The 25,804-nt window shown below is 28.0% G+C and overlaps 1 protein-coding gene across 1 annotated transcript in view; it reads right to left on the bottom strand.

Moving 5' to 3' along the window:
• The window catches only part of LOC111620181, a 63,026-nt gene that overhangs the window by 16,044 nt on the left and 21,178 nt on the right, over nucleotides 1–25,804 (bottom strand). Inside the window, exons 4-7 of the mRNA XM_023362064.1 lie at nucleotides 21,127–21,228; nucleotides 10,592–10,790; nucleotides 7,260–7,417; nucleotides 747–930 (exon numbers count right to left, since the gene is read on the bottom strand). Coding sequence (XP_023217832.1) covers nucleotides 747–930; nucleotides 7,260–7,417; nucleotides 10,592–10,790; nucleotides 21,127–21,228 — 643 coding nt within the window. The remainder of the gene's footprint in view (nucleotides 1–746; nucleotides 931–7,259; nucleotides 7,418–10,591; nucleotides 10,791–21,126; nucleotides 21,229–25,804) is intronic.

The raw sequence follows: 25,804 nt of genomic DNA on the forward strand, positions 1-25,804 counted from the left end.
GTATTACTACTGGCACAGTATGTACCATATCCATTCTCCAGAGACATCTCATTTCTTGGGCAAGTTCTGAGTATTTACTAATTTTTTCAGTGTATGTATTTTGTATGTTGTGAGAGTTTGGTACAGTTATATCTATGTTATATGTAATTTTGTTTTGTCAAAAAATCACATATAAAAAATGATATCTGGTTTGCTGTGATGAATTGTTTTTTCTGTGATTATGGCACGGTCATAGGATATTTTGTGTGTGTTTTTTCTATAAGTGTCAAAAGCATGTAAATGTTTAAAACAGAACAACTTTTTAATTTTAGAATAAATCACAAAAATGTTATAAATTGTTATTATTTCTAGATTTTTAACAATAATTGTAGAGTGAAATATAAATTCAAATTTTAAATAAAACTTAAAACATTATAAGTGATTATTATTTTTAAAAAGTTTCAGCAGTAATTATAAGGAGTGAAAATACATGAAGCCAAGTTATGCATTGTATAAACTTATTTATAAATTAAACTCTCTATAATGCCAAAAGGTGTTCTATGTTAGAGCTTTCTCACCTGAGAATGATAGTAATGAACTGTTGAAAGTACAGTACTTGTGTAAATTTTGTTCATTTAAATGTTCTATTTCCACTCTAACAATTTTCTGTGGGTTATATGCTGGTGCAGATTATAGGCAGGAAACTATAGTATTTTTTTTTTTTATTTATTATAATTTTATAAAAATTATATTTACAAATTTAATACCTTTCTTTTGTTGTATCCTAAGCCATTCCCACACTTCATCATTTACTTCTTCTAATACTGGATTATTATCCTTTTCATTAAGAAGAAAATTTTCTTTTGTCACCCACTCAAATATTTGTTTCCTATCTACTTCCAATTTGTTTGAACTTGTAGATTTTGAATTTAACACACCAAGTTTTGTTTCCTGTATACATCATAAAAGTTATTATCATTAATTTATAATTTAAAATGAAATATAACAGAAAATTAAAATTATTACATTGTAAAGTTCAATTATAAATATTTTATAAGAAATTGCATAAGATATTCATTATAAAGGGTAAAACAGAAGGTGGAAAATATTGCTATTTTCTTTTCTGTATGCAAACAAAAATTATTTATTTATTTACTAATATTTTATATTATCTGAAAAAATTTAAATAATCTTGACTGCTAATCCTGTTTAATTAATGTTACTTCATTTGTCCATTATCATTGAGTAAATTTTTATTTAACATGTTTTAAAAATAAAAATATCTTAAAATTAGATCTTATTTAATTAATATATAGAATATAAAAATTCAAAAGCATTGTTATATTTTAATATTATAAAAAAATTAAGTTAATTCAGTTTTGGAAAAAACTATAATATTGTTAAAATGAAGAAATAGTTGTAGAAGAAAATATTGTCATTATAAGCATATAATAAGAAATTTAATTAACCATTAAAATAAAATTTATAAAAAATACTTTAATAATAATAATAATAAAATATTACTTCTAAGAGTCAAGCATTAATAACATTTTGGATAAAGTATTTTTGAATATGGCTATAAAAAATCTTTCAAAATATATTCAATGTCATGCTCAATTTGATATGTGGTGCTTGCCAAAAGTTTTTTGATTCTGCTGTTGAAAAAAAATTGTTTCTTTTAAAAACTAATTATTGCCATCACTCTCAAAGTAGTATTCTTGTAAAGTTATGCAATGATGCCAACAATTCTGCTACATACAAAAGGAACTTGTATTTCTTTGTCAGTAATTTAATTAACATCAGAGGTGCAGAATAATTTCAGGATGAAAAATTTCCCCAAACATACACAAAATTAATTGAACTGAAAGTTTTGCACACTAAGCACACAAAATAAAACAATAATTTATGAACAAATTAATAATTATTACTACTCAGTTTTAAAAATTCAAATTAAATCATACAAATAATTAAATAGGCCTAAAGTATAATTTACTACCCAATATCAAACATTTCATCATCATAGAATAACACACATAATTATAAGTTTTTGATTAATAAAAATAAAATTGAAGTCATCACTGTCACCACAAATAATATTTTTAGAATGAAGTGATAATTAACAAAGTTTTTGATCTCAAAAATGTAAAATTTATTTACAATAATGACAATGGTTTTTCTGAAAATTTAAGAAATGCACTAATACAAAAGATAAGCTTTTTTTTTAGTTTTTTGCAGACTTTTTTCATTATCATTTAGCTTTTTTTTTTTCTTGAAAATACAACCATATTTTTATGACATTTTAAAATATATTTTGATGTAAATATCTTTTATTTTTTAAATGACGATAAAACTTCTATTTAGCTATTAATCAAGACAATTTGAAGAGTTTTAACACAGTTTATTAATTTACAAATTTTTCTTATGGGGAATTAGTTAATATTTCATTTTAATTCAAGCCAACACAAAATTTCATCCTAAAACTACTCTTTCTTATTCAATTTTGAGTGATTCATTTTAGCAGACAAACAAATAACAAAGAAATATTAAACTTTAATTACTGATAACTTTATAAAATCCAAATGCATTTCGCTTACAATAAAGCCTCATCAGTGGACATAATGAACTTTAACAATTTCTGTTCCTTTTATGCTGTGTGATTTTTTCCCAGCATGCATCTACATTCATTCCGGTAATCAGATTTATCACATTTGCATATGCTACAATGCAAAATGTTCTATTAGTCTTCTTTTAAAACAATTTTTAACTTTATATAATATTTTAACATTATTCCTATCTATTTTACAATTAAATTTATTACAATGTAGACACCACTGTGATTCTTGTCTTTTTAACCTAATAGCAGCTTCATGTTCTTTTAACTATGTCTCCAAATTCCTTCCTGTTCCTTTCCTTCCAAGACCGACAATGAAGTTTTGGTCTTGGACAAGTACATGATAGCTTGTAAATGACACCTGCAACTTTAAGTTGGTTTTTTGATGTATTCTGGTCTTTGTTATTTATAACATTAATTACATTCATCATCTTATTTTTTTGTTTTGCCACTATACACATAGAAAATTTCTTGAAAACTGGTTTACAATTTTTAAGAAATTTTAGATTATTTATATAAGGGAACGTAACATATAAATTATTCATTATTTGATTTTTGACTTTATATCTATGATTTATATAATTTTTATACCACTTACATATTGTATTCTTTGGGTAATCATTTAATAAATATTTTGTAAATGATTTTTTTCTTTAATTCCATTATAAATATGCTTTTCTTGGTTTCTGTAGGGCAATATGATTTGTAATTAATAGTTTTCTTTGTATTATATAATTTTTCATACTTATGAAACAAAATTTAGGTATCGTCTCTTTTTATAGTAACATCTAAAAAATTTTATGCTTCTAACACAATAAAGTGCTATAAATTAAGACACTTGGCGGGTTGTCTCATCTTTATTTAGTTGATCAACTAAATAAAGATGAGACAACCCGCCAAGTGTCTTAATTTATAGCACTTTATTGTGTTAGAAGCATAAAATTTTTTAGATGTTACTATAAAAAGAGACGATACCTAAATTTTGTTTCATAAGTATGAAAAATTATATAATACAAAGAAAACTATTAATTACAAATCATATTGCCCTACAGAAACCAAGAAAAGCATATTTATAATGGAATTAAAGAAAAAACTCATCTTTATTTAGTTGATCAACTAAATAAAGATGAGACAACCCGCCAAGTGTCTTAATTTATAGCACTTTATTGTGTTAGAAGCATAAAATTTTTTAGATGTTACTATAAAAAGAGACGATACCTAAATTTTGTTTCATAAGTATGAAAAATTATATAATACAAAGAAAACTATTAATTACAAATCATATTGCCCTACAGAAACCAAGAAAAGCATATTTATAATGGAATTAAAGAAAAAAATTATTTACAAAATATTTATTAAATGATTACCCAAAGAATACAATATGTAAGTGGTATAAAAATTATATAAATCATAGATATAAAGTCAAAAATCAAATAATGAATAATTTATATGTTACGTTCCCTTATATAAATAATCTAAAATTTCTTAAAAATTGTAAACCAGTTTTCAAGAAATTTTCTATGTGTATAGTGGCAAAACAAAAAAATAAGATGATGAATGTAATTAATGTTATAAATAACAAAGACCAGAATACATCAAAAAACCAACTTAAAGTTGCAGGTGTCATTTACAAGCTATCATGTACTTGTCCAAGACCAAAACTTCATTGTCGGTCTTGGAAGGAAAGGAACAGGAAGGAAGTTGGAGACACAGTTAAAAGAACATGAAGCTGCTATTAGGTTAAAAAGACAAAAATCACCGTGGTGTCTACATTGCAATAAATTTAATTGTAAAATAGATAGGAATAATGTTAAAATATTATATAAAGTTAAAAATTGTTTCAAAAGAAGACTAATAGAACATTTTGCATTGTAGCATATGCAAATAAATCTTAATAAATTAATATGATAAATCTGAATACCGGAATGAATGTAGATGCATGCTGGGAAAAAAATCACACAGCATAACAGGAACAGAAATTGTTAAAGTTCATCATGTCCACTAATGAGGCTTTATTGTAAGCGAAATGCATTTGAATTTTATGAAGTTATTGGTAATTAAAGTTTAATATTTCTTTGTTATTTGTTTGTCTGCTAAAATGAATCACTCGAAATCGAATAAGAAAGAGTAGTTTTATTTGGTTTTAATCTAAAAATTATTTTATTGATTTTTAGAATCTACAAAAAATTTTTATGAATTTTACCAATCCCATTGTTTTAAATTTTATGAAAAATGTTTTTTTTTTTTTATTCTTTCTAAATGTGTTTTGATAAGGGTCCTTACTGCAAATGCATAACTATGTAAGTAGGCAATGATGTAACAAGTGACAGACTAATCAGAAACAAAGTAAACAAAATTTGATTTTACTTTCAAAGCACATGCTTTACCTATGTTTTGGCAAGTTTTCCCAATTAATGTCTCTAGAATTAGCTGAGAATCTACTCCATTTTACTGTAATGCTTTTGTGGTCATTGCTGAAAATATTCATTTTTACAACAAATTCTCCATGTCTGATTTAATTTCCCCCGAACCTCGTTCATGCAATTGGACAACATCTGCATCTCTACTTAACATCTCTATTGATTCCATCACAATCTCTTCAATTTATTCAAATTGCTACCTTATAAACTGGATCTTTATTTTAGGAAAAATTAATGAAATCATGGGGCTAAGTCCAGTAAGTATTGAGTAGAGGATTGTAACAATGTCATGAGGTAGAAGACACTTTTAGATGCCAAAAACTCTCTCACTTTCAGGAAGCATGCTTCCTGAAAGTACCAGAACCATTATTTTTTAAATTTATGTTTTATCACCTGCATTAGAATTAATATATTATTATTATTTTTACCTTAATTCTCATAAAAAAAATCTTTACATAATATATTTACATATAAATATATTTCACAGAAATGCACAGTTGCAATTGCTTACATTTTCATAATACAGTCAAACCTAATGAGTAATTCATATAAAGAGCAAAACAAATTGTAAAAAAAAATGACTCACTTAACAAGCAACATTTCGCACAACGAGTGACAAGGAGAGGGGAAGTTCCAGATTGTGCACATGCTCCATCAGTCTGTGTTTAACACTCATTCCTCTAGCATCTTAGTGTCGCTTATGATCACACATTTTTCCAAACTTGTGTTCATACATATTACGCATAAACATCAACAACCATAGCCTGTTATATAATAAACATGCCAAACAACATGCCAAATTCTTGGGCTATGCAAAGACTATAATTAAATATTAGAAATGAATTAATTTGACTAGAGATTGGCAGCATAACTGCCGACCTCTAGTCAAATTAATTAATTTCTAATAGAGAAATTGCGGCTGAAGTTTTCATCTCTAAAATGTGAACATTGAATGTTGAGCACTTCTATCTTGTAAGCCTAGAAGTTTGACAATGGCATTTGGAATGTCGAGCATGATTCCAATGACGTTCTGAACACACTGTCAAACTTCTAGGCTTACAAGATGGCAGCACTCAACATTCGACGTTCACATTTTAGAGATGAAAACTTCAGCCACAACCTCTAATATTTAATTATAGCCTTTACATAGCCCAAGAATTTGGCATATTGTTTGGCATCTTCATAAGACATTATCTGTGATTGTTTTGTTTTCTGCAAATCGAATTTGCATTTCAGGTTGGTTCATTCCGTGCATGAAGAAAACATGAAGATTATTTATGCTCCTTGACAATGTATATTGTATAATTGTCTTTGAATAAATGTTATACATAACACATTTGAGTATTTTTTCGGCATGGAATGCATTATCATATTTTACATTAATTTATATGGGTAAAACTGTTTCTCTTAACAAGTATTTTGCATTATGGGTAAGATTCTGGAATGAATTATGCTTGTTAAGTGAGGTTCCACTGTAGCTCTTTATAAAAAGAAATTAAGTGAAATCATGAAGCATAAATAAAATGTGTATTTTCCTAACTTAAGAGTTCATGAAAAATAAACAAATGTTTTTAAATGTCTGAAAGATGGTTTTAGTCAGGAATGCCAATATTAATTTTATGAATAAAAATGTATCTCTTTGTTAAATTGCAGAATACTTTAGTTACAAATGGAGCAAATTCCAATGAAAAATTATTATAAAAAAAATTTTCCTTACATTAGACTAAACACATAATTAACAGTAACCAGAGAGCAATTTCCTGTAGATCTTATTTAAAAATTTTCATATGGAAAAGCTAATGAATGAAATTATACAGAACTTTTCTGTAATTTTAGAAACACAGATTAAATATCAATTACATTTTCTATTTTAAATAATAGGTATTTTAAACAAAAACTCAGAAATATTGAGAACTATTATATATAAAAAAGAACATGAAGCTGCTATTAGGTTAAAAAGACAAAAATCACCGTGGTGTCTACATTGCAATAAATTTAATTGTAAAATAGATAGGAATAATGTTAAAATATTATATAAAGTTAAAAATTGTTTATATACAACTACAGTCAATTTTATATATTTAAACAGTACAGTTAACTTTGTGTGCATACACAATAATTAAATATATATTTAAATAAAAGTAAATTTTTAATTTGATTATATTATTAATAATATTAAACTAAATAAAAATAATTCCTAACTGAAAATTCTAAATAAGATTTAATTTTTAAAACTTTCCTAATAATACCTCTACACAATGATCCTCTTCTTTTTGAGAATTTCTAAAATTTCTAGCTACACACCACTGTCTATACCAATCATCACTAGCTGTAAAACTAGTACATCCTCTTCTTTTAAAAAAATATTCTGCTTGTGCACATATCATTTCTTTGGTTGTTTCTTCTCCTAAAATAAAAAAACAAAACTTTTTATAATTAAATTAAAATGCAATAGATTTTGATAGTGAAAACTAAAGATTCACTTCATTTATGTCATAATTATATAAACTATTATTAAAAATAATAGTATGATTAAATTATGTTTATATAATTAAATTCTAATACGGCAGAAGGATAGACAGAAACAAGGTTTTTTACCTTTGTGAATATGTCATTTTGTATTTATACACTTATTAAATTTTAATAGTTAATATTAATAACTTAAATTACTAAATTGAATCATAAATTCTGTTTTATAAAAGGAAATTTAGATGTCAATAAAATATACAACAATAGATTTTAATCTAATATACTGTATATTTATCATCATTATTAATGACTTCTTGCCATTTTTCTGCAACTTGTCAATTTCTCTTTAATAAAATTCTGATGGTTTCAAATCAAAAAATTCTTGAATCTGGTCATCATTTTGGAAATGTCCATTTAAAGTGTTCTGCAGTGCTTAAAAAAATGGAAATTTGTTGGTGTCAGGTCTAGTGAATATAGTGGACAATGCAAAACAGATCAGCCCAACTCCAAATTTTTTTATTGAGTAACCTTTGCTATGTGTGATCTTGCATTGTCATACAATAAGGTTACCTTTTTTGCTGTTAATGTGTTAAGTGTTTTTGTGTTAGGTGCATGGCACTTTTCTTGAAGTTTAGCCAAAGCTGTTCTAACTGTTGAACATATATAATTGCCAATAATAGTTTCATTGCATAGTAACAACTTGAAATTGATAATTCCTTGATGATCCCACCATACATATAACAAAATTTTCTTCCATGCACACTGGACTTGGAAGCTAACTGAGGCCAATGATCTTTGTCAATCCATTGTCATTTTCGAATGACATTTTCATTTTTCATTTCCTGTAATAATTATTGCCAAAAAGATTCAGCTTTGTGCAAAGAAAGCATGGTAGTAGTTTTGACCTTATTCTGTTCACTGAGATTATGAGGAAACTCAAACTTTTAGCTAAATTGCCTTCCTTAGTTTTTGGAAGTGACAACTGATGGTTGATTGGAATGTATTAGGCTTCTCTGCTAACTCCCTTGTTGTTTGCTGTGGGATCTGCTTAATTAAGATCTTTAAAATGTTATCATCAAAGTCTGAGGAGTAGCCTGCACTTCGTTCGTTGTGTAAAGACAAATCACCAGAACAGAATTTTGTAAACCACTTTAAAACTGCTCTATCAGAAATCATGCCAATGCCATAGACATGGCTGTTTCTGTACCATTACTGACAAATTTATACTCCCAAAGCATAATATAGCATATATGTACTTTCAAATGCTCCATTTTGAATGACTTCAAAAACACATTCTTAATACATTATTGACACTTCAGCTTTAAAATTTAGATTTACAGACTATTTGCTAATAGCCATTAATGAAGTGGCATATTTTCTCACAAGTACTTGAACAATAATTACACTTACCCTCAACTGGAATTTATTTATGACTCAACCCATTATAAACAATACAAAATAATAATTTAATACATTTCTATAACAATATATATTAGAACTAGCAGGTAGGCCTGGCATTGTTCAGGCAAAAGTAACGGTAGCAAAGATTAAGATTATTACGTTATAGTCAACCTTATCTGTTTTCACAGAATGCATCGTTTCCCCCTGATTTCATTGTTACGCAACACTTCCATTGTTGACACATTTATTGTTGACACTTTCATTGTTACTTAATACTTCTATTGTTGAAACCTTAATCCTGTCTCTCCCCCCGGGGGAATTTCGAAAAATCCCCTCTTAGTGTGTGTTTTCTAGCTGTTACCTGCAACTTTGCCCGCGGAGGTTATGCAAGCAAACCCCATTTATATTCAGTATTTCAACAACCATAGTACCTACCGCCGAGAATGATGAGAATTGCTCAAAATCAAACAAACTATTTTCAATTTGATCAATTTTCTGGAATGTTTACAATTGTTCTATAATTGAACCAATACGCAATAACAAATTCGAATTTAAAAAGGTTCAAACATTTGGTTAAAAAATCGAAATATATAAAAATATTTATAACAATGTCTGAAATGTTATTAATTTAATACACTTAAGTACTTAATGAAGACTAAACGTAACAAAAAATCGCATGTAAAATAATACAGTAGAAGCTATTCGTCCGGTTAAGCCTTAATGCTCTCCCTCTCCCCCGCAGGAAAATTTTGAAAAATCCCTTCTCAGTGTGCATTCTCATGGCATGCCATACCACAATGCAGATAAAAACAAAAAATTGCATCTAAAATAGTACAGTAGAAGCCATTCTTCCAGTTAAGCCTTAATGCTCTCCCTCTCCCCTCCGCTTGGGAATTTCGAAAAATTCCTTCTTAGTGTGCGTTTCCATGACATACCCTAACTGTCTACCAAATTTCACCTCTTTAGGTTAAGCGGTCTGCTCTGGGCGAAGATGAATCAGTAAGTGAGTGAGTCATTCAGTCAGTCAGTCAAGACAAGCAATTTTATATATTTAGATTACTAAATCTATTTATTTATTTAAAAATATTTATTTACTGTGACATTGTGATATTGTCACAATGCCAGGCTGAAATTTTTAACCATCTCTTAATTTAAAATAAAATCACAACTTCTGACCCAGAGCAGAAGTTTGTATATAGTTAATTGGGATCTCCAGCCTCTGACTTTCCATGTCTGGTCTGAATTTTAGTGGTATTTCTAGATTCTATGAGAAGTTATAAATTAGATTTCAAAGAAATTTTGGCTGAAGCTGATTAAAAAAAATCAAAAATGTTTCTAAAAATATTTTCAAAATTTTGGTCTCCTGAATAAGCAGATTTCAAGTATATAATTTATAACTGTCACTCTGTCTATTAACTTTCTTCACAATATTATTACTTGCAATATTATTCTTCATATTATTATTAATATTGTGAAAAAAATTAACAGACACATTCTTAATTTCTAGAAATGTGTGGATTGATTACGGAATTATTTACTTTTTAATAAGTATTTTAAATATTTATATTATTAAATATTATTTTGAATTAACTCATTATTTCAAAGAAAAATAAAATTTCTGATTTTGCTTTTTCACTAAATACAGATTTAATTCTTTAAATGCTAGAAAAAAATAATGTATTAAATTTTAAAATAAAAAATAAATTTATACCTTTATCCTCCATTTCTCGATACCATTCCCATATTTCATCATTGACGTCTTCTAAAACAGGCTTATTAGTGGTATCACTCATGTCAAGTAATTTTTCTAATCGATCTTTATCAGCTACCCAATGGCTAACTTGTTTTCTATCAACTGAAAATTTTCTGGCTGCTGCTGATTTTGAGTGACTAAGAGCAAATTTTACCACCTAAAAAATTGAAGTTCTTTAAGAAATTTTTAATTATATCACTTAAAACATTTAAGAATATACTGTAATCATACTTCTTGATTATAAATAGTTAGAAAATTAAAAATATGCTTCTATAAATTAGCAATTTTCATGAATCTAAAACTCATTATTTCAAATACAGTTGAATTCAGTTATAATGAGTTCATTGTTATAACAAGCAAAATGCCGTAACAATTTTAATTTACACATATTTCTGTACATTTGCTCATGTTATAATGAGCATACTTCACAGATATACCAAGCAAACTTTCGGTAGCCATGCAAATATATGAACATTCTTAATTGTTCAATTAGTAAGAAATGTTGTATGAAATTCTTGGAAGAGATAAAACTGAAAGGGTTACTTAGTTTTATGACCTGCATGGATTACAGGCCTATTTATCACATTTATCACTTAACTTTCTTTTTGGAGACCATTCCTCTCTTTGTTGACTAGCTTCCAGCCCTGCTTTGCCAATTTACCTAATCATCATTACAACTGTAAAATTACCATACAGTGTAGTTAGAAATGGACCCTTCCATGAGAAAAATGTCCATGAAGAAAAGAAAATTGCTCTCGATTTAAAAAATGTAAAAATTACTCACAAGTTAGAACATGATACTAAAATGTCAAAATATGTAGGAAGTTTTCTTGTCTTCTTCAACAGTTTCCATAATGTTATATCAACATTATGGAAACTGAGTAAGTAAGAAAAATAAAGATGTCTACCTATTGGTACTGGAGAACAATATAACTGAAACAAAAAAAATTTACAAAATGTGATCATGCAAACATCAATGAAGCACTGCTTCAATGGTTTATTACATAAAGTGCTGGATTTTCAATAGACAGACCAATCTTGAAAACTCAAGCAAGAAAAATTACTAGATAATTTGGATGTGACAATTTTGTATGCAAACAACAGTTGGCTGGACCAATTCAAAAATCAACATAATATTGTTTATTCGAAAAATCCAGCAACATTTGATGACACCATCTGTTACAATATTTTATTAAAAAAACTTTTTATATTTTTAACTATTATAAAATGGCAAAAACTTAAGTTTGATTGTAGGGATAGGTTTTATAAAAAATTGTAAATGCTAATAATGAGTAAAATTGTCATTAAGTCAGGCCCTATTGGAAATACATACAAACCCCTTTATCTACCCACCCCTTGACCTTTAACCATCAAAATTTAATAGCACCAATCCCTCTAATAAACAAACCTCTCTGCCAAAATTTCAGAAATTTTCAACAAAAAGCACAGGAGTAATTAAGCTTCAAACAGGGTGAACAAAATCATGCCCCCCACACACTAACATCCTTACATACAGAAAAACCCCCAAATTTTTTTGCATTTCTTAATGTTTCAAGGTCCCAAGTCCAAAAATATAAAAATCTGGGGAGGTTATTTTTTGACTGATCTCCATACTTCCCCTGTTTAAAAGTTGGGAGAGTAAAATTAGTGAAGAATCTCAATATGCTGATCCAGTAACCACATGAATGGATTAACTGTGTTTAGGCAGAAATGAGGAAAGATTTCAATGATGAAGATATCTATAATGACAATAAAACAAGACTTTTTTATAATCTGATGCCTGACTACATGTCTAAATTCAAAGAGGAAAACTGTGTTGGTAAAAAATCAAAGAACTGCTTGTCAGTGTTTTTATGTACAAATAAGACAGGAACTGATAAGAAAAACTGTTAATTATCAGAAAATCATGATGTTTAAGAATGTAAGGAATCTTCCTGTGGATTATACTGCAAACAGAAAAGCCTGGATGACTTTGGATATTTTTCAGCAATACCAGTCTGATCTCTTCCAGATATATTTAAACATGAGATAACCATCATCGGTTACATATGACTGATTGGAGGCTCGAGTAGCACATAACTGGCAACAATCTGCATAGTAAGCAGCAGTTGTGGGTTCAAGTTCCACTCCTAGTCAATTTTTTTTCTTCTAGAATTTTCTTATTTAATTTAATTATAATTATTAAATCTAATAAGAGATGATGCCTAATGCTTCCGTCTAGTGACAAATTATTTAGTAATTAATTTAACATAATCGCAATTTAATAGCCTGATATAACCCGGTAATTGTTGGCATATTACATAATGTAATAACATACTTTTATGTTTATTGAATCTATCGAGTTATTTAAAATTAAAAGTTAGAAGATAAATTTCACTAATCATCAATGGTGTAGCTACAGATTTTGTCATCATGAGATGTTTCCTGTGTTTGCAGCCAGAATAGCCACCCATTTGCTCCTTAGTTATCTCACTACTCTTCATGGATACAATGAGTAATTATTATAACATGATGTTGCCAGCCCCCTAGTGCTTGCTATAACTAAGTTTAACTGTATTTATGAATATTCAATTTAAATATACCAGCAGCACATTCAGTCATTTATAAATGTATTGTTGGTAGATGTAAGTTGATTATTCTTAAATACATAATTAACAATGTTACAGCAAATAATGATTCAATTACTCTTGGATTTTTTAGAATATTGTTCAGCTATATTACTTAAATGAAATCTTTTGTGTTTTTTGCTCCTAGTTTTAGTAAAACATAACATTTGGCAAAAAATGTTATGTTTTATATAAATAAAAATACTATTACTATATATCTAACAATATAAGAAAAAACAATTTTTTATTAAGTTACTTCTGTTCTCTACATTCATGTGAAATGTTAATTTGAGAACTTTCAGCTTTCCAAAATAAAGCTAAAAACTTTTTAGTTTCTATAAATTCATAATTATCTGAAAAGTCCAAGTTTGGCTTGAACATATGATAAACTTACACTTAACTAGTATGTAGTTTAAAGGTATTTCTCAACATTCCAATTTTTACTATTTTGTTAGTTTGCTTCCATTAGCAGTTCATTGTACAGATAATTACAAAAAAGTAAAATCAGAAAATAGAATATTTGAGATGGAACCTCCTGAACTTCACAATTGCAGGGCTGATATAGCCACAATTCATCATGTTACCATACAGGTAATCTCCTGACTAATTATGACATTATTTCTTGACCTATTAAGGTCAAGGAATTTCCCCTTTTAAGGAATTCTCTATTAAGGGCATTTCCCTTTTCCATTATGTAATATTTGACCAAGTCTATTTAAGCCCATTTTGCACATAATTATATACATTTTTTTTTTTTTATTAAAGAACACTTTATTCACTTCTTACAAAACATGAAAACTTTATATAGAATCAATTACGTAATTAGCTATGTCATTTCTATATCATACAAAATATTTCATGATTCTATTTAAATTAAATTTGTAAATTTTATTTAAATGAAAAAAATACTCGCATTAAGTCATAAAATTGAATTTTCTTAAAGCAAGGAGGTGGGAAATTTAAAATGATTTAAACAGAATAAATTGTATACTCCATGAGAGGGAGAAATCACTTATCATGTGCTATTTTTGGTCTAGGATGAACCCATTCTTCAAGGTCATTGCATTTCTTCCCATCCCTCCGTGAAACTTATAATGGGAGTAGTGAAGTTTTGGTAGGAAAGTGGGTCATTGTCAATGGTGGTTTTGAAAATTAAACTTTGATTCTATGGCAATATTTTGGTGTAATTCTAAAAAATTCTGAAAATGGTAGGCTTCCCAAATTTCATGGGCCATCTGAAGATGAAAATTTGTAGTTAGAGAAAAGACTTAACTAGATGTCATTCAGGTAAAAAAAAAATTGGAACTGTTGTCTACGGGACACAATCGCAATTGTTTAAGGTAGATTGTTAATCCGTCTTCGTGTTATTAGAGGAAGGATAAGATTAAACAAATAAAGTTTTGGTGGTTATCATATTCCAAGTCAATATATATCAGTTCAGGCAATGGTGCACTTGAAGTATTCCCATAGGAGTTGATGTGCTTGGTTTTCTTGCACACTCTATACAATCTGCATCATTTGACATTAGTCATTTTGGGGTTTTCATGATTCCTTTTAAATTTTTCTTTCCAATGATTTATGTTTCTTACATTTCTGTTCATGTTTCTTTTGCAATTTCTTCAACTCACACACTTATTGGCCTATAACTATAAATTCTATTTTATTGGTTATTATTGCTAAATAATATAAATCCTATCATTCTGTGCAAATCAACCCAATTTCAACATCCTATCTCTTCATGATCCAAATACTGTATTGCATGGCGTTGCCATTTTCAGTGTTCACACATGACCACTACACATATACCTCACCTTACGTCGGTAATTGATTCCAGGAGAGGTGACTTAAATTGAAAAATGATGCAAGTTGAATTTACTTGTCTCCAAATTTACTTGTCATTAAGCTAAACCACAAATACCATTCCCAGTTCTGTATTTTATTTATAAATGCATTTTTAATAATATATGATTAATAAGAATCTATTTTAAGCTTACAAACAAATAAATTTTAGTTTTTAATATAGTACAGGAAAAAAAGTAATCTAAATTTACGAATACATGTATACATACTTGTAAATATACATGTTTACAATTTGGCAATGTTTACAGTACATCGTGGACTCTATTTGTGAATGTGGTTTGCTCTAAGACATTATAAAATATGATGATTTTGTAAGGTTAATTAAATAATGAATACAGTTATTAAAATTATTTTGCAATAGTATAAAATAAACTAATTTATGTTAAATTTACCAATAACGAGTGGCGCTTACAATGACGCCAAACAGTAGATATTGGAACTATCATGGAAAATGCCAATATTGAGCTCTTAAAGACCACTAAATAAGATGACAACACAGGGTCACAGATGTTTTCATATTACGTTCTCTACAATTTATGATGATTATAACAACATTTACTGTAAATGTATGTATTCTAATATGATTTTATGTGCTTTTAACACTTTTCTAGTGATATTACGATTTCAATATTTGTGGCGGACAGACAAAGTCGAATAAAATGACTTAAACTTGATTTTTATTTTTCCATATACTTTTTGACAAACGACGTATAATCGAGAACAACGTAACTCAAGGTATACCTGTACTCCCCTGCACAGCTGCAAACCCCTACTACCCACCATTTTAAATACAACCATAAACCTTCTAACCTTCTATCCAAAATTTAAATCATTAGATATATAAGTGCAACAAATCTTGCCATTCTTTTGGTTGCTCTAGTTTTTGTAAACCCCCTCTATACCAAACCAAATTTAAATATGTATTCAGATCAAAAAGGAGCTAGAGCAACAGATGGATTCTGCGGTATTTCTGAATTCCCTGACTTTCCAGGTCTGTACAGACCCTGCAACTGTTGAGGATAACTGCAAAATGACAATTTTGTTTTATGATTTAGTTTCATTTGTGTTTTATTTATAAAATAATATTATTAATTAATGTATAATAATAATTGTAATCATAAATGTTAAAATAAACTAAAAAAAATCCTAAATAAAGAAAATTTTAATACTGATAATAACCAATGACACAATTCTAAAGTCAATGAGCAATTATTTATTGTGACATTGTCACAATGCCAGGCTGCAATTTTTTATTATATTTTCAAATTATTTTAATTTAAAATATATGCTCTTCTCCTCAAATTAGTACTGTAGTTGAATTATGAGTGCTAAGGTGGCTTTTCTTTTTTGCTAGACTTATTATATCTGATGTATCCTGTTAACTTTCCCACTTACAATTTGTGGACCATCCCATCGTGTAAAACTCTACTGTAAATTAAAACAATTTTCTTATGTCCCTTTCATTTTAACGATGCACTAACTTCACTTCATCATACTGCTTGTTCCAAAGGTTCTTTCTATTGTTCTTACCGTAATCAAGATCATGGTTTCTGAAATTTTATAATCTTAACACAGCACTGTGTCATGTATACTGGGGTACTTTTCCAACACTATGTACCATGCTGTCATGTTTGCAGCAAGTTCAAAACTTTTTACATCTATGTTGTTTGTTTCCCCTTTGTAAATCATTTCTAATTTAATCATTATTTTAGCTTATACCTGTTAATCAATAATTGCCATCCATATTTTATCTAATGTCACAACTCCTGCATTTCTCATAATCCATGTAAGTTTCCTAATGATCTTTTACAATTTAGTAACATTACAATAAATTTATGCTAACTTGTATACATTATGCTAACCTGTATGTAATTTTCCCTGTATAGTTGTAACACAAGAGTTAAGGGACATAATTGTCCAAAATGCATACTCAAAGAAATAAAAAGTTTTTCTAAAGTTTGTCCTCCTTTTTATTGATGGTATAATAAGTCTAGCGAAAAAGAAAAGCCATCTTAGTGCTCGTATAATTCAACACAAGACTAGACAAAAAGTGTATCACATAGTACGGTAGTGTCTTGCCCCTGTACATCACACTCTTCCATTAGTGATGGAGTCATGCCAGTCATCTATCTAACTCCTTTCAGGGAAAAATTTTTTAACTGAAATAACAGTTTGCATCAGAAGTTCATATATACTTAATCAGGGCATCTTTCACCTAAGCTTTCTATATCTAATCTTGACTTTCATGTATCTAATCTTGTTCTCTAATTAAGAAAAGACAGACATACAGACGACAGTGGAAATTTATAGGTCCACAATTTTTTCAAATTGCAACCCAATTATTCATCTTCTATTTATTGTAGTAAATGAAAATAGAAAAAAAATCAGCAATTGGCTTCTAAATGCACTGCTTGATAATTGCTAGAAGCAACAACATTTTTTGGCAAATTATTAGTGAATATAGTCAAGAAAGAACTACATACTATATATAAGTAGAGTCACTACTTCTTTATTGACATGAAATATCTTCAATATTGACAATATCTTCTTTATTGTCATGAAATGGCAGGCATTTTCTGTTATAGAAAGAAGCAGGACAATAAAAACAAGAAATGTGCATATAAAAATCATACCTCAAGTTTTCCAATCATATGCATTCAAATGATGTCTTTGTGGAAAATGAAACCGATACATATTTGCTTTCAATTGAAATATTCTACTAAAAAATGATGTTATCATCTTCAAATCTCTATCATATTATTCCTACAGAAATTTTGTGCAGTGAGAACAAATGTTGATTTATACTTTTTATGCAAATTGTAGGAATTGTATAACAGTGCCATCTGCAGATTGATTCAAGCAATTGCGTTGTCTACTGGGTGACATTTCGTGGAAATGACATCACTATTCCTTATATAAACATCCTACGAAACCTGATAAAGCTATACCAACTGCCGTATAATATCAGGCTATATATTAAAAATAATAATTATGAATTACCGATTAATTTGACCCTAGAGGGAGACATTAGGTGCCTTCTTGTATTAAGTTTAATTATAATTTAATTAAATCATTTATTTTTGCCAATATATAGCCCAATATTATATGGTAGTTGGTATGGTCTTCACTATTCCTTAGCAATTGTCAAGCAGTGTAGTTCTCTCAAAATTATTATATGTTATACTAACACTAATTTTGTATTATAGACTACATCAGAGCAGAAATTACTAAAAATTTATCAGTTTTAAGTAAAAAAGTTCAATAGGAGTATTTAATGATATCAATTAAAATATGGATTGTTGTGCAAAAATGAACAGGAGAAAACTTAAGACAAGGCATATGTATGTTGGCATATCTTTAGTGGTTTCCAGAAAAATTATGATGGCAGATAAGTATGTGCAGCAAAAAGAATTTTCATGTTTTTTAAAGATGCTTTTGTTTTAGACAAAAGAAAAACTGCTATATGAGTATACAATTGCAATTTAAAAACAAGAAACAACCTACATCCATTTTCAAACTCACTTTTAAGCATATAAACACTCAAAAGCTGGAACAGTTGATTAAAAACACTGCACACCACTCATACTTATCCCAGCACATAAAATTTAATAGAAACACAAACATTTTCAGCCATTTTAAGGTGTCTTCATCAGAAAAGAGAATCATTTTTTACATCAAACAAGTTACAAAACTATTTAAAAACAGAACATTCCATATGTGCAATGAAGTAGTTTACAAATTATTTGAAATGTGATTAAATGCTATTTCCAAAAATTTTAAATGACTCCAATATAAAATTAGATATATAAAATAAAGTATTATAAAATAATATATAAATAATAAATTAAAAATGAAAATATTAACAACACTAAAATAAGTACCTGACTATTAGCACAGATTACAAAGTCTTCATTATGTGGCCAGATGAGGTTTCAAAAAATTTAAAGTTTTAAACATGAATTTTCTATGGTGTGGGTTACTCACAGGCTACACAACTACACAACTTTTCTTTAATCTGACAATAGTCAGATTAAAGAAAAGTTGTGTTTCTAATAAAGTGTGAAAAAGATGGACAATACTTTTCACAGAAATCTAATAAAAAAATATCTCTTGAACTAAGTGTCTTCTTAATAAACAGCTTTGTTTACATGCATAAAGTACAAATTATGCAGACTCCTGAATAAAATGATCAACCATATCATCATTCATATCAAGATAGTACAGGATGAGTGAATTTTTTTTACCAAGATGTATAAAATGCATGTTTTTATACACAATAAAACCTATGGGATAAGGTATTGATCAGAAAAAGTCAATTTAGAATTAAAAATTGGAATTTAATATCTATCAAAAGTTACTTGTAGTCTGGAACTACATGAAATATATTCACACAAAAATGGATCACAAAATTCTATTTTCTTTTTTTATCATCATCATAAACATATGGTGGTAAATTCAATAGAATTCAGATCCTGGTGTCCTTGCAAAAAGTTTCTTATCTCCCTACATAAAATGACATCCAGTATGAAGTACAAAGAATATACAGCCTGGAAGACACCTGTGCAGGTAGTAACATTCACAATTTTGTGCAAGTTATGTGTGTCCCAAGGACATACATAATTTGCACATAGTTGTGAATATTGCATGCCTAGTTTTCAAGAGAAAAAATGCCGACATCTCACTGATGTCACATGACTAAACTTGTAGGTAAAATTTGCAGGAAAATTGCATAGGCATAAAACTTGCAAGCATTGCACATAATGAGAACAATCTGACACAACAACAATTTAAATAAATACAGTGGAACCTCGTTTAATGAGTATTTCTCATAACGAGCAAAACAAATTGTAAAAATTTGACTTGCTTAATTAATGAGCGATGTTTCGCATAATGAGTGACAAGGAAAGGGGAAATTCCAAATTGTGTGCATGCTCCATCATGTGTTTAGCACTCATTCCACTAGCATCTTAGTGTCGCTCATGATCACACATTTTTCCAAACTTGTGTTCATACATATTATGTATAAACATCGACAATCATAACCCATTATATAATAAATACTCCATCTCGTACTAAATTTAATGACCAATTCCAAATTAAATTTTAGAAATGTCTAAATTAAAAATTAATTATTTATAATTATTAAATTTAATACGAGATGGCAGCATAACTGCCTACCTCTAATCAAATTAATTAATTTCTAATATTTAATTATAGCCTTTACATAGCCCAAGAATTTTGCATATCGTTTGGTGTCTTCATCAGACATTATCTATGATTTTTTTGTTTTCTGCAAATCAATTTCGCATTCCAAGTTGGTTCATTCTGTGCTAGAAAAAAAGATAAAGATGCTTCACGCTTAATAATGTATATTGTGTAATTTTCTTTGAATAAATGTTATATGTAAAATATTTGAGTATTTTTTTTTTTGGCATGGAATGCATTATCGCATTTTACATTAATTTCTATGGGAAAAATTGTTTCACTTAACGAGTGTTTCGCATTACGAGTAAGATTCTGGAACGAATTATTGTAGTTAAGTGAGGTTCCACTGTATATCTTTATGAAAATACTATATTTTATATTCTTTGCTCTTCCTTCATACATGAACTAATTTCAATTTATGTTACTTTTTCAACATGCCAAGAAATAATTTTCAAAACTTGAGTAATAGTTTTTGGTACATCCTGTATAAAGGAAAGCAGAAAAACAATTTAGTGAATTTACTTGAATTTCCTGTGCTTCTACCTGTGCTTTCTAAAAAGTTATTTTTTAATATTATTAATATCATATTTACAACTTCAACCATAATCAATAACATGTAAAGTCTATGATTTAATTGTTAAAATCATAATTGTCTGAAGTGAATAGACAGTAAATTTTTTAATCTAAATTCTGCATTTATAGAAATTATTATTAACAAAATCACATACCATACAATTAAATAAAGGAAAAAAGTTATATCAAAATAAATAAATCAAAATATTCAATCAATATCATTTGATAACAATTAAAAATTATTTTTACCTGAAGTTTAAAGGCAACAGGTGGATATAATCGCCTCCTTCCTGAAGATGGTTTGGTAACTGCTGGCTTATCAAAAGCTAGTTGAGTATCTTCTTTTAAGTTCTAAAACATCAATTAATAAAATATTAATTTTTAATTTAAAAAATTTACAAAAGATTTATGCAACAAAATTGAAATATATAATTTTTTTTATAGAATTGGCATTTTATTTTTGAACAACAGTAGGCTAGTTCATATATATATATATATAAAATTCTTAATCTCTCTAATTATATTGTAATTCTTTGAAATGATTAAAAGATTTTCTTTGTCAATACTACATAATTTATTATGTACAACAAAAAATTACAATTGATTTATTGATCTTGGTAGAAGGCACTCAAAAAATAATGTGTAATGTTCTAGAATGTTACATTTAAATGAGTTTGAATTTGCTTTATGTTTGGATTCTGTTTACATTCCCTGAAAACAGATGTAAGATAACTGATCTTGCTGAATTATCAGGTTACTTTTGGGCAACTTTTGATCATTAATTAATTACTTTATTATTATTAATTATTGATCATTTGGCTTAATCAATTAAAACTGGGTGATGGGTTGTTGTTTATATACAGCTGTAAGAAGTCAAAAATATTAGAAAAGCTGTTTTATTTCAAGTCTTAACCATTTTGACTCCAAGCAGTATTCTTATGTTTTAAAAATTTTCCATTATTAGTACTTATACTAAAAAACATGCTTTCATCAATTAATATACAGCCAAGTTTAGTTAATTCAAACTTGTTTAATTCAAATTCATGATTAATTTGAATTATTCTACTGGTATTAAAAACAAACAAAAAAAACATGTAATTTGAACTTTTTTTTTTATTTAACTTGACCATTACTAAATGACTTATGAATTACCATTATTGAACTGAAGATATTTTTAACTTAATGGCATTGTCTTACTATTTGACACTGGCTGATCAGTCTATTTTTGAATTCAAGAGGAAGGAGTCAGTTACTGCTACAATCTTTTTCCTTTTTTTTGTATATAGTATTAGTAAGTTTCATTATGTATAACTAAGGTGAAAAGTATTGCTGTTATTGTAAGTTTACTTTGCAATTTTTATTGAATTTTGTGTCTGTCAAAAACAAAGTTTGTGTAATACAAAACATTTAAATTTTGCTAAAAATGTAGCAGTTCTATGGTAATGAAAAGGGAATTAAAAAATAAATCTGACATTGCAAAAGACTTTGGAACTGTACTGAATACATCGGTCACCTATCAAAAAAAATAAAGATAAAATTTTGAACAGTGATTAAACATAGTGGCAAAGATAGGAAAAGAGTATGAGAACTAGAAAATGTGGATGTTGACAAGTGATGTTAAAATAGTTTAAACAGGCATGAAACAAAAACCATTTCAATACGAGCTAAAGTTGAAGAATTTGCTTGTGGCCTAGGAAAAACTGGTTTTAAAGCCCAGTTTCTCAAACTTTTTGCTCAAGCAGCCAATATATTTATTTATAATGGTTTCATGACCCAAATGTTTATAATATAAAATTTTTTCAAAAAGCTGGTAAACTGGAGTCATTCTATATTAGATAGCAAAATAAAATTATATATTATTTGATAACTTCTATAACACATAACTATAGTAACATTGAGTACATTTCTATTAAGAGAAGTTCAAATCAATTTCAATTTGTAACAAATAATTTACTTCAATTTCAGTTTTACTTCTCTAAATTACCCCTGCATTTTTTTGCATTTCTCAATGTTTCAAGATCCTGAGTCCAAAAATATAAAAATCTTTGGGGGGGTCATTTTTTGACCAATTTCCATACTTCCTGGCTCTGTTATATAACAGAGCTGGGAAGTATGGCAATTGGTCAAAAAATGTTAGTGTGTAGGGCGACATGATTTTGTTCACCCTGTTTAAAGCCTAATCACTCCCATGCTTTTTGTCAAAAATTTCTTAAATTTTGCAGAGAGGTTTGTGTATTAGGGGAAATGATGTGATTAAATTTGTGGCTGAAGGTTGACAGGGTGGGGAGATAAAAAGGGTCATGTATCACATCTCCAGTAAGGTCAGATTTAATGAAGATTTTACTCGTTATTAGTATTTACAATTTTTTATAAAAACCCATTCCTACTCTCAAAATTAAGCATTTTGCCATTTTCTAATAATTAAAAACACAAAAAGGTTTTAATAAAATATCCTAACAGATGGTGACCCCACACAATTTTAAATGTTGCTGAGAAAGTTAAGCAACTCGTTGCTGGATTTTTTATTATTGAAATTTAACTATTAAAAATATAAGACTGATGATTGTAAATAAAACAGACTGTTTCAAAATAACTCAGGAATTTATTTTACTTCAAAAAATAATCTAAGTTTTTTTTTAAATAACCTTTTTTAAAATGTACTTTTTAAATTGTAAGATTTTGTCAATTTCACTTTGTATATACACAAAATAAAAAAAAAATCATTTATTGGCCCATTTGAGCTAAAATTTATCTGTTATTTATTTTTTATAATTTAATGTTATGTATGACAATAAACCTAAAAGTTTGAATAAACAAGGAAATAATTTCAAAACCATTACAACTTAAATAGTTTTATGACTACAAGCTTACACATAATGATTTCTATTTTGATGTTATTCAAAACAGAAAAGAAAAAACAATTTCATATACACATACAGTCAACCCCCCTATAACATGGTAGATACATTCCGCTTTTTATGAAATTCATGTTCTACTAGTCCTTAAATACATGAGCCAATCACAGCCCAACATGTGTGCAGTTTATGGACTATGGCTGTTTGAAAAGTTTTCTTCCATAAAATTAATTGATTCTAGACTAATTCGACTCAACATTTCCAAAACACACATAATTTTTTGGGAATAATCCATATAAACTATGCTATAAACAAAAAATTGTAGGATTACTTACTGAGTGCGCACTGTTCGATGATGCCATTGCTTAAGCTTGTTTACGCAGTGGAGCAGCACATCGAATGGCAGGCGCATGTTTCCTGATAAATTATTTTTCTGCGAAAAATTTGCTGAACTTTGGAGACATCATTAATATAAATATAATTTTTATGGCCGTTAAATAATAAATGGTTTTTGGTAGGTCCGCTGCTCGTTTAAACTCAACAGTTTGCGCAATATCCGCTATTGGTCTAGATTTAACCAATCCTGTCGCGACACGAGTCAGCAATGATGTTTTACTGTATTTTACAAGTTTCTTTTAGTGTGTTTATATAAATACGGTTGCAATTTTTTCGCCGCTATATAAAAATCTGCATTATATGAACCCGTTTTATAGGGGGGGTCTACTGTATTCCATAATCTTAACTTTATGATTATTAAATAACATCATAAAACCTTCAAAAAATACCAGCACAAAAATATATTTTAAATAAATAGGTTGTGACAAACATTTTCTATCTAATTAGGATCTGCATCTTGATCTCAATCCAATTAGAATCTGTGATAAATTATAAAAAATAAATAGATGCAGATCCTAATTGGATCAAAAGCATCAGAATTCTTAACTTTATGACAATAATAATTATAAGAAAGTAAGTTGTTAAAAGTTTTCAGTACTTAGCAGATGTATCTACTGTACATAGTTCTTAGAGAATATTTCAGTAATACAACTATTAACAAGTTTTTCTGCAGAAGGTAGTATCATTTTGTGACTCATTAAAATTTTAATGCAACCCATAGTTTGAGAAACACTGTTAAAGGCAACACTAGATGGCTTTATAAATCTAAGGAAATAAATAGCATTTATTTCAAAACTGTTTGTGGGGAAACTGGAGCTATTGATCTATAGGTGGCTGATAGGTAAAAAAGTGATTTGGCAAAAATGATTCAAGACAGAGGTGTCAAGAACATTTTTGATGTTGGTGAAACTTAATTGTTTTATAAGTATATTCCAGACAAAACATTGGTTTTCAAAGGTAAACATTGCAGTGGCACTAAACATAACAAGGTAAGGATGTTGGTTGTTTTAGCTAATGCAAACATGGTTGGATCTGAAAAATTATCTTTGTTAATGATTGGAAATAAGTTGAAAAGTCAAACAAACAATGCTTCAAAAAATATAAAACTAAGTCAGTGAAATATCAATCAGGCACAAAAGCATGAAGACAAATGAAATGTTTAAAAAATGGCCTTTAAAAATTGATAAAAAAAATTTTAAAAATCCTGTTGCTTATTGACAACTGTATAGAACAGAATACCATTCCTCTGATGGAAAATGTAAAGGTTATGTTTCTTCCTCAATATGATGTCAGTACTTCAACCAATGGATCAAGGCATGATTAAAAATTTTAAAGCACTACTATCAGCGGCTCCATACAGGTAATTCCATCTGTGATTTCTTGATATTTCCTGACAAATTATGACATTATTCCTTGACCTATTAAGGTCTCTGCATTTTCCCTTTCCATTATATAATATTCAACAAAGTCTATTTAAGCCCATTTTGCACATAATTATATAAATTATTCATTAAAAAAACACTTCATTCACTTCTTACAAAAAATGAAAACTTTATATAAAATCAATCATGTAATTAGCTATGTCATTTCTATATCATACAAAATATTTCATGCTTCTATTTAAATTAAATTCATAAATTTTACTTAAATAAAGTGGTGTGTTTACCATGTTTTAT

This window comes from Centruroides sculpturatus, unplaced genomic scaffold (genome assembly GCF_000671375.1).
Source record: "Centruroides sculpturatus isolate CEXI.00-Female unplaced genomic scaffold, Cexi_2.0 scaffold206, whole genome shotgun sequence".
Classification (NCBI taxonomy): Eukaryota; Metazoa; Arthropoda; class Arachnida; order Scorpiones; family Buthidae; genus Centruroides; species Centruroides sculpturatus.